This window comes from Chamaea fasciata, unplaced genomic scaffold, assembly GCF_029207755.1.
Source record: "Chamaea fasciata isolate MVZ Bird 193981 ecotype frontalis unplaced genomic scaffold, bChaFas1.0.hap1 SCAF_14, whole genome shotgun sequence".
Classification (NCBI taxonomy): Eukaryota; Metazoa; Chordata; class Aves; order Passeriformes; family Sylviidae; genus Chamaea; species Chamaea fasciata.
The window spans coordinates 6,833,246-6,844,323 of record NW_027094099.1 but is presented as its reverse complement, the minus strand read 5'-3'; the positions used below and the strand labels follow the sequence as shown (position 1 = coordinate 6,844,323).

General features: G+C 41.7%; 1 protein-coding gene across 3 annotated transcripts in view; it reads left to right on the top strand.

Moving 5' to 3' along the window:
- The first annotated feature begins 900 nt into the window (after positions 1 to 900).
- Positions 901 to 11,078, top strand: part of MYZAP (myocardial zonula adherens protein) — a 52,349-nt gene continuing 42,171 nt past the window's right edge. Inside the window, exons 1-2 of one of the 3 annotated variants that reach the window (XM_066195905.1) lie at positions 901 to 980; positions 7,513 to 7,602. In XM_066195905.1, the coding sequence (XP_066052002.1) occupies positions 7,513 to 7,602 (90 nt within the window). In that variant the 5' untranslated portion in view covers positions 901 to 980. Of the gene's footprint in view, positions 981 to 1,332; positions 1,488 to 7,512; positions 7,603 to 11,078 lie in introns of those variants that run through there. The other 2 variants (XM_066195906.1, XM_066195904.1) reach the window with 2 other exon arrangements.

Sequence of the window (11,078 nt, the reverse complement as noted above, 5' to 3'; positions counted from 1 at the left end):
AGCAAGACACCTTGCCACAAAAAGAATCATGTAGCTCTCAATCTTGCCTTGAGAGAAATCCAAATACAAGTGGATGTTCTAATTCATTTGCCTTGGGCTATATTACCTTCCCCGGGAGGAGAAATGAACAGTAATTGAGAAAACAACAAAAAAGATGCTGAATACTAAATGCAGACCCTTCATTCATTCCTCTGCGCTGGGCAATGATTTCTTCCTCTCCTCCTTCAGATCCTTGTCATGTCGAGAGCTCAGTATCCTGCCCTGGGGACAGAGCGCTGAGAGGCAGAAGCGAACAGAGGCATTGTGCACAGAGAGGGTGAGGCACCCATAGTTCAGTGCAGTTTCCATTTTTCTAGTGTGGATTTTCTGTCTTCAGTTCTCTGGTTGTTAACATCTTAACGGGCAAGGACATTGCATAGCTATAACTCTGTTTTCTCGTGGTCTTAATTTAATTACACAGAGACAGGAGATAAATTAGTTTTAAAATGCTGTTTAAGTTATTTGTTCTTTCATTTCTTTCAAGCAAAAGCATCTCCTTTGCTTATAACTCCCTTGATTACTAAGGAATGTAGTGCTCGTGACAGATGCCCAAGGCTGCAGATGAAGATGTGTGCCTAGGCCGTGCAGGGTTATGGTGTAGGGTTATGGCGCTCCCTCAGCTCAGATCCGGAAGAACGGAGCACCTGAAATGCTGAAGTCCACACTGCAGTCTGGCTCGGGGCCCGGCTCGGGCAGACCACGCTCACCTTGTTGGACCTTTGGCACCGGGGCTGATGCTGTCATTCGTGCACTGAGCTGCACCGGCTTTGTGCCTGTCAACCCCGAGGCTGGCTGGGATCCGCGAGCTTTCGTATGAGCCCGGTACCCATTCCTGGAGCACGGACAACTACTGACAGACCTGGGTGGCTCACGAATTGCTGTGGGAAGAAGGGGAGGACAGTGTCCAGCTTTCACACAGCGCTCTCTCACAGCGCTCAGAGGTGGGTGCCGGAGAACGGGACTGAGTGGCCGCCAGTGACTCCTGCGAGCCCTAACGCCCCTTTCCCAGCGCCGGGAGGTGGCTGCGTGACAGATGGACCTTTCTGGGTCTCCCCTCGAAGCTCCTCTCCCCAGGCTGCACCCCGACACCCAATATTTCCGTGAGCAGAGGGAATGCCACCCTGCACTGGCACCTCAGCGTCCCACAGCGACTTTGCCCGGTGTCGCCCCACGCGAGGGAATGGGGCACGCCGGCGGCCCGGGAGCGGGCGCGGGGCCGTGAGCTCGGCGGGGCGGAGGGGGAAGCGGAGCCCCGGCCCGCCCCCGCCCGGCCCCTGCGGCCGCCCGCGGCCAAGTGCGCGGGGGCGGAGCGGCGCCGCCGGCCCGAGGAGCCGCAGAGAGCGCCGGCCCGGCCGCCCGTGGGGATGCTGCGCTACAGCTCGGGGCTCACGGTCACCGCCACCACCCCCCGGAGACCGCCCGGCGACGGCGGCCGCTCCCGGCGGAAGGTGCGCGGGGCTGCGCGGGGGCGCGGCGGGAGGGTCCCGAGGGCGGGCTGGCGGGGCGAAGCGGAGGCTTGACATCCCCCCTCGTGCAGTTACCTGCGGAGCGCCTTTCTCCTTTCCCCCCCCCAATCTTTCCTTATTTTCGGTGTTTTCAGGTGAAGCTTGCGGTGTGCGAGAGCATCTTTTTGCGCGTTCTTTGTAGCTGTGGGGAAAGGAAGAGTTTCTGGGGAGTCCTGCAAGCCTTTTGTAGTTCTAGACCCTGGCCTGTGCTGTAAACCTGCGAGGAAGGTGTACTTGTGTTGGAGACTTCCCCCGCATCCTTGAAATGTGCCTGGATAGTTACAATTGCGAACTCGCCTATCCTATCCTGTGAAAGCTCTCCGTAATGATTTATATGGCAATAGTAATTTAATTGTATAATCAGTTCCTCAAATGTGGATGCCTAATTTGCTGATTTTTTTTCAATTTTTTTTCCTACATGCACTAAATAATAACCATATATTACTCTGCTGGGCTTGTAAAAAGTTGTTGAAACTCAGGCAGATATGATAGGAATTTCTCTACAGCCACCCAGCTTTAAATAGCCCTTTTCTTGCTGCTGTTAACTGCACTGCTATCATTGTGAATGTTGATTCCACACGCAAAGAAAGGGATCAAAATAAGTGATAATCTTATCCTTACCAAAAATACACCTATGTGATCATGATGTTTCTTGAATTATTGTTTTGATGCTTCAAAAATATGAATTCATAATTTAAAAACTGAAGAATGTTGTGTTGCTCTGGTTTTACATGATAGCAAGAAGGTCAGAATCTTCCTGACAGAAAGATCCCTGCTTTTCATAAAAAACGAAATTGTTCATATACAGGAAAAATTACGATGATTTGAAAATCATTGTTGTGTTCCCTATATGTCTTCTATGTTCCCATTGAGTTTCCCTGTTCTCATATTTCTTAAAGAAGTTACAGTAAGGGAACTTCTGTTCAGGTGATAAGCTTCTTATTTTTTTCTCCTTGATAGATTACTTGGGAACGATGAACTGTATTTGATACATTCTTTTAAGAAAACTGGTAAAAATTTAATTTGAGACTACAACCCACTGTTGTCCTTTTTTTTAGAGAAGTGTGGCTCCCTTATCGTGAGTTGTCAGAAGAGGGGGGAGAGAGAATAACTGCTGAATAAATGAAAGACATGTGTCACATTCCTGTGTGCCTGTGGTCACAGGAAAAGTGCCCTTTAATTGTGTGTGGAATCTCAGGGCAGCGATTTCATAAATGGAGCAGGCTAATCAACAGATAAATGACCAAAGAAAGTACTTTCTTCTTTGCTTTTTAGGACTGAAAGTAAGCATGCACTGTTTTTCTGCTTTCACCTTCAAAGGTCTAAAGCCAACACTGGCCCTTAGGCAGTGATTTTTGGCCACTGAACTGATAGGGTAGTAGATAGTTACTCTACAAATGTGTTATCTCAATTTCTTTTGTCAGTATCAACAATATTAAATTCTGGTGATGTTGAACTCCAGGGCTGGTTTGAAGCTAGATCAATATTGAACCACATCTTTTTCCTGTGGGGCTCCTGGAAAATGCTTAGAGACTGCTTGCTAGTAGAACAGCCTGTATTTTTCTGTTGCTGTACTAGTAACTTTGGTTATTCTATAACAGCATTGCTCATTAATTTAATTAATTTTAATGAAAAAATCCATAATTATTTCAGCCTGTAGTTCATTCTGATTAATGCCTTTCTGAGTGCTTTGATTTTTTTTGGAAAGGGGGAAGAAGAGGCTAAAGAACATAACGTAAACTGAATCTGTCATCTGAATTTGTTTTAAGTTGCACCCTAGTGATTTGTGTAGGACAGTAAACATACATGTGGATTGTAGATCTGGGCCATGGATTCTCAGCATTTTAAACTAAGCTAGATTGGCTTTTTTATTTTCCTTAACTGCCATATTGCAGTAGCTCTCCTCTATGCTGTCCCACTAGCCTCTTAAAAATTCGGTAAAAAAGCATATTTTCACCTGTTACTTTTCATTGCAGTCAGGAAACTTCTGCTGTCTGGTGTTCTGTTGGGGTGAACCTGTTCAGTCTTTGTTTTCCTGTCTGTGTCTTTGTTTCACAAATGATCACAAATTATTTCAGATGAGCTTTGAAAATGCCACTCATGGGTTGTTGGCATCAAAAAGCCAGGAGCGAGCATAAAATGTTGGCACAATTAAGATTATAAATAATGTTGACTGGCCAAAGCTACTGATGGTGCAAATTAGGCAAAAGTCAGTCAGTCTTGTAGAATTGTTAGAAAGATACCTGGTTCTTCTTCTACCCAGTATTTCTTTTTAAAAGTTATGCTCACAAAGTTACAATGTCAATGACACAAAGGTAAGGTGGAAGTCATGTCTGTCCCTGTTTTTTCTCACTTGTTCTTACTGTCAGTAAGCAGATGAAGGAAGATGAATTGCAACTCTTTCCCTGTAAGAGTAGTTCTCATTGTCCTCCCCATTTTCTCTTTGTATTACCCAGTTTGTTTCTGGAAATTACTTTTTCATCCTCAGTTGCATGTTATTCTGCAACTGCTTGGCACTGAGTGGAGGCTCTTCCTGTTAGGATTTCATTTCCATTTTAAGGCATCACTACAGCAGTGGTTGCTGTGGGAGGAGGGCTTGCTGCGATTTTCATGTGAGCCTGCTCATTGATTTGGTCAAGTAAACTCACCGACAATGGCACAGTGTGTTGTTCCTTCAGGAAGCCCTGCAGAGCAAGAACAGTGCCTGGACAGTGTTCAGAACTGCTTCTGGGGGATGGAGGAAATAGCTGTGCCTGTTGTTGTTCCTTTCCAATCTCTGTAGTGTTTCTGAATTTTAGCAGATGGGTCTGTAGTGCTGACCTTGGTAGAATGCATCATTTGGGGCCTAGGAGGAGTAGGACTGCATGGCTGCTTCATACATTTGCTGCTGTTTCCCCAGGGATACTGAGGAAGTCCAATTGTTGTAAACAATAGCAGAGTACAGCCTGTGTAAGTTTGTTCTAGCAAGGAACTGGGTGGTACTTTGCCACTGCTGTACAAGCCTTGCTGGGCACGACTCCAAGGCTGGAATCCTTATGATTGCCAGTTGGGCCGGGGTGGGGTAAGTGATTTGGGGGTAATAGATAAGGCAAGGTGAAAAGGGCAAGAAAAAAACAGCTTAAATGATGACAACCTTTTGATTGTACAGTGGTCTTAGTCTCAACAAACTACTGTTATTAATTTATATTTCCAGTGTAGTTGTGATGACTTGACTGCCACCTGTACTGGACTGTGATTTCCTTCGCAGTAGCTCTATAACAACTGTGATCTGAAGGGCAGTTGTGGTTCACTCACTAGTGTACAGGTACAGGGATAATTACTTATTTACAATCACCACAATGGGAATCACTGCTGGCTATAATTAGCCTTGTACTGATTAATAGGCAAGTTATTAGCTTCAGAGAAGCATACACAACCTCATTTCTCCTAACTTTGAGTTGCCAGTCATTATCTATTTCTAGTTATTTAAGGACCTTTTAAGTGTTTTATCCTAGCAATGTGTTCATTCCCTTTTGTCCAGTTTTCCTTTGTTCAAAATCACTATAATAAAAAGTTGACCTCATCTATCACTTCCTGCGCAGCAGAAATTCACTTATATTTCCTATTGATGGCTCTGGTCTTTGTTTGCCTACATGGAGGAATGCCAGTCTATGTTTCCCTTCTTGCTGTAAACAGGAATGTTTTAAGAGGAAAGAGCCTTAATAAGCTTATGGGAGGAAAGGGCACGAGGAAATAGATGAGGAAAGGTGATGTTAATTACCTTATGAATCAATGAGTTCCAAAGATGAGGAATTTATTGTTAATGTATCTGGATAACTAATCTGTAAGTAGGAAGTACCTCCAGCTTCTGCAGTACATGGAGACAGTCTGGTGTTCTTAGAACAAATATAGCTGCCAATCAGTGTCCAAAGCCAATGTACCAAATTTCATAATTTTAAAATGCATTTCATTGTTTCAGTATTCTTTAGCAAATATGAAAGCAGAAATTGCTTTTAAGTTTTGGGGGCTTTATGTCACTTTGTGGCTTCTTGTTCTAGATTTTCTAGCATATGGATGAGTGATAAATTAACAGGGAGGAGGCCACTGGACAAAACATTGCTTTCACAGATATGTCACAGAGTAGGCTATATTTCACCTTGATCTTCTCATGGGCTTTTTTCCCCTTCTTATTCTTTACAATACAGATGCATCTCACATATTTTTAAGAACTTTATCTATCTCAGGATGTCTCTAGACAGACATGACAAAACCACACTCACCCATCAGGTTGTGAAATGAGAAAGAAGGAAGTTTATTTTTGGTATCTCGATTACATAGTCTTTGGAATTTGATCAGGGATTAGGGGATGAGGTTAACACCTCTCTGACCCCACTGATCAACCTAGAAGTCCATCAATTTGTCCTTCCCCTGGAAAGGAATGCATTACTTACAAAAATCACTGTTTGTTTGTATTACAATGGGTGAGAAACTCCAGTACAGAAATGTAAAACATCAGAAGGCTGAAAAACTATGGCGACATCAGGACACTGTTTCTTGCTAGCCTTGCAGACCTTAAAGACCAAACTGAGAGGAAGATGGAAGGCGGTACATAACATTTCTAAAATACAGTTGACATCAGCAGTCTAAATGATTTGTCCTCTCAACAGATTTAAAGAAATGCTGAATGAAAAATAATGAAGTTGCGGTTAGTTTTTCTATTTGTTTTTGCTTGGGAAGGAGGAAAAGTTAAAGCCTGTTTGAAAAGCTGAAAAAGGCCTTTTGTCTGGAAATGGAAAATAGGGATCCTTGTTGTGCTGCTGAATAGTGGTCTCTGAGGAAGTTGTATTGTAAAGAGGCTTGAAAATGCAGTCAAGGCAGCTTAAATGATTTGAAAGACAGCGGGAAGAAATGAATTGTAAATTGGTAACATTTGGGGTGTATGGGAAGGGCTTTGCTGCAGTGCTCTGAATGCAGGGAGCAGAACATTATTGCCATTTTCAAGGCAAAAGGAGGTGCTGTAATGACCAAGACATGAGCTGTTAGCTGGGACAAGTGCAGTGGGAAGGTGAGTGTGAGAGAGACACACACTCAGCATGTCTTCAGAAGCTGGAGAGATCTAGATCAGATGAGGTGCTGGGCTGTAGAACAGTGATGATGGCCCTCAGTGATCATGAAAGAGATACTTCAGAGGTTTTAAGGAAGGGTTTTAAGAGCTCTCTTTGTTGCCAGCAGACAGCTGGGATTTTACAAGAAGGTATTGTGCAGCTTTGAATTTGGACAGCCACATTTTTCATTTCATCATTTGCTATGCTCTGCTTAGGACTGAGAGTTGTTTTCCACAAAAATGTCTCATGAACAGGACTAAGACTGAATGTTTTAAGCAAGTTTCTTGTATTATATGTATTGCTTGGAAAACACCATTAAACCAAAGATGTCTCAGCCCAAAGCAAGGCGAACTGCAGCTGAGGACAGAAAGGTATTGTGCCTGCTGGCAAGAGAATGTCTTAGGAACCAGCACCTCTTAACCTTTTTCTGAAGCATTTTGAAGCTTTAGAAACCATTTGTATGTATCAGATTTCAATAATATATACTGAGCAGAAAAGAAGTATTTACCCTAAAACACACTCTGTGTTTCTAAATAATCCCTTTTGAAGAATAAAAGTATGTCAAACCAGCAAACAAAATGCAGACAGTAGAAAATTATGTTCATTGTTCTGTTATCTCAGCTCTCAATGTCATTTATGACTACCTAAGAACAATTTGTTGATTTAAATGGATTTTTGCTATTTCAGGTATGTAATTATGGGGATGCCCTTGAATTATTTTTTGCCAGCTAAAAACCCCTTTAACCTTTAAAAATAAAATTTTGTCAGCTGTGTGGTAGAAAACAGAAAATAGTAAGTTCAAAGTTGAATCTCAGTACAGTTCATTCTGTACAGCAAATTATTAAAATCATTTTTGTAACACCTAAATCTTGTTCTTCTTTCAGATGAATGTGTGTAGGCTACGCTTAACAGTGCCACCAGATGAAGTGTCACAGCCTGAGCAGGGACCAAAGGAAACTGAGAGGAAGAAGAGTGTAAGTTTTAAGAATCAAAGTTAAATTCTCTATAAATTAGAAGTAAACATTTCTCTACGCAGATGTTGATATTTGTTGTTTTGGCAGCCCAAAGCCCAGTCATCTTAGAAGATTTAAGAACACGTAGAAGGTCATCAAGTTGGGTGTGAGTTTTGAGCCTAAGTGATGGCAAAACTGCATATAAATTAGGACAGTGAAAAAGAAACAACAGGTGATTTGTGACTGAGGTACCTTTAAAACTTGATTATTTCACATTCATATATCAAAGAGCAGCAAACTGTTACTAGGAGCAGGGTCCTGTATTAAACAGTATCTTGATCCTGAAAGGGTTTTATATTTCATGTAGGCATAACAGTGTGCAAGATTTGAGCATTAATGTAGTTGGTGTGCTGGGGACCTTGATGTTTTTGTGTGTTACGTAGTTTCAGTAAAGGGTGATGTACAAATAAGAAATTAAAGAATTCAAGATTGCTCTGAAGTGAAAGGGATTTTGAAGGTCATGTGCTTAGAAGGGTTCAGAAGGGCATTTTTTTTGCAGAATTGAATCGTGTGCACACAGAAAAAAAAATTTATAATCTGCTTTGGTTCAGAACTTGTTTTATAAGAGCTGTTTCACTGCAAGAGATGATGTTTAATTAGTCTTAAGGATGAAGACTAAAAAGGGAAGTTGGACAGGCTCCACAACTTTACCACATTTATACTTTGACAAATCAAAAAAGTTGGTGAAGCTTGCCAGACTCAATGTCTGAATAGCAGTATGACAGTAGGAAGAAAAATGATAGGATTTACTTGAAATAATTTCTTAGTGATACTTAAAGGCAAAAATAGCTGTAAAATTACTGAGAAAGACAAACATTCTAAGGAATGCAAAGAAAAATGCTCAAAATAAGGGTTTCTTATCAGTTGGTTTTTGTCCTGGAATCTTTTATGCATTAAGGTTTTCACACACTGGTCTGGCAGAGTAATGTGTTCTTCAGGATCTAGAAGTGTTACTTACAGAATAGATACAATAGACCTTAATGCAATCTGAATTTGGGCCACCATTAAATAGTCATAACTCATTTTGTACAGAGGTGTTTAGCTGTAGCTCTTAGAGTAGCTTCTCTGTCAGTCTCTTGTCAGCTGGTATCTGATTGCAGCAACCCTCAGACTGGCCTAAGCTTATGGGCCCATTGCCCTAAGAGGAATCTGAGTTTGCTTTTGAGGAGGATAGATATTTACTCATGCCTTACTCACTTTATGGTCCTGAGTAATGTGATAATGAGAAAGAACTATTAAGGATTAGGGTTGGACACTTTGTAGTGACTCTCTTACATAACCAGTTTTTCTCTCTGTGGGACCTTGTATTTATTGAGCTTTTATTTCCCACAATACAAGTAACGGCAAGTGGGCTTTATATCAGAGAATGTTAAGGAGAGGATATGAAGATAATAAATTCGTTATTTGGCTCCATGTGCAAAACAGTGATGTGTGAGAGGTGGGTCCTTATTAGTTGAGACCAGAAAACACCATATGCAATTTAAATATTGTATGTTCTGAGCAGTTTCTAAAGTTCAGTACTTTTAGACAATTGAAAGACTTAAAAAGTCAGGCTTCAGATCTAGATGGGATCTACTCAGCCAATTTCATGGTAATGAAAAAACACTGAGGAATTGTGCCAACCACTTGTGTTTTACTGTTTCTGTGTGATTAAAAAAATACCCCACAGATAGTATAGCCATAGTGCATGGAAACAGCTCCAAAAATATCACTGCTTATGAACTGTTTTCTCCTCATGTCTCCAAAGCCAGACAACAATGAATTACCTGTAGATTTTCATTGTCTCTGAAATCGATTGCTTTATTTGAATTAGTTACACAGTAACTTACAGGGCACGCATGCCTCATGACTAGTCATGCTGTGATGCTTTTACTGCACAGTTTACTTTAAAACAAAATCTAAAAACAATGATCAGGTGTCTGCTGATCACCTGTGTTCAGCTGACTTTGTGTTAAGGAAATTGCTTAAAGCACTTTGAGAACAACTTCTACAAATGTTAGATTATCCTCACACTGTCCTGTGAGAACTGTGCCCCCGTTTTGGAAAGAGGGATAATTGAAATTTGGGAACTGCTCTGTTTCCTACCTTGCACTTTACAATTTAAGGTCAAAAAATCCAGCTTCAGCAAGAATCAAATTTAACAGCAGATTTCTTGTTGGGATCTAGAGTTCTGTGCTGGCTTTAATTGCTGACTCCTAAGAAAATGGGAACATGAGAAATGCTTTTGGTATTTAAAATACATTAATGTGGCTTACAGAAATGAACTGCAGGGGAATCTGTAGGATTGCAGAGTTTTTGCTGGAGTGCTCAACCAAGCCAGGCACCCAGAGCCTGGCTGCAGGTGCTCTCCTGTTTGGGCAGGACAAGTCTCTGCTGCTGAGGGAGGAGAGAAAAGACTTTGCAGTGTTGGAGGGAATGCCAGAAAACTATAAATACACCATGGTGTGACATTTGGTTGTAATCTTCTCTTTCAAATCTTTCATTAGAAGGAGGTGATTTTGAGCTGCCTAATGTGACACGGTGATGACTGCCTGTGTTTGTTACTTGCCTGCATCTCTCAGGCTCAGTACTGTTAAGAGGTGCTTCAGTTGCACCTAATGAACTACACAGCAGCTTTTTCTGGGGCTGATCCTCCCAATAACTTGTTCTGCTGCTTGGTGTCAGACCAGCAGTGGTTCTTTATCAGTTATGTTGACAGCCCTTGCCTTAGCCTTTTTCATTGGAGTCCAGACTTCACAGGAAATTTGTGCTGTATTTCATTCCATTTGTATCAGTGCATTAAGTTTCTAGATTAACTTTTTTACTGCTATGCATCCGTGAAATAGAAATGAACCAGTGTAAGAGATTAAAATGAAGTGATGGATCTGGGTGCAAAAAAATTGCTGCAGGCAATTCTGTACTAGGGTGTCCTCTCCCTGCCTTTTGTGAAAGGTTGGCAGATGGTACAGAGTTAGAGACTGATCTCAGAAACTGAAGGGGGTGTGAGTTTGTGTCAGGTTGGATGTTTTATATTCATATTTAGGATATGATACCCTGAAAGAAGCGTATGAGAACTTGAATCACAGGTAGAGGCTGGTTGGTTGGGTTGTTTGAATTGTTAGTACTTTAGGTAGAGAGAATCACAAACTATTCTGATTCTGTTCCATTATTTCTGTCCATGGTAGACAATGGGTGACAGTAGTGTGAGGCTGTTTACTTCACCATGAAGTACAAAGGAATATTGTGCATGGCAGATTGTATGCAAAATCTGCATATCCAGAAGCCTCTCTTGTCTTACATAATAAAGGGCTACCAGACAATTGTAATGTCCCTGTTTGGGATTGGGCTTATTTTTATCCATCAGTCTCTTTCTTCACTGTCATGGTTAAATTTGGAAGTGTCATTGGAAGCTGCAGCTCCGCTTTTGAGAGCAGAATGTGAAGATATGTATAGACAGA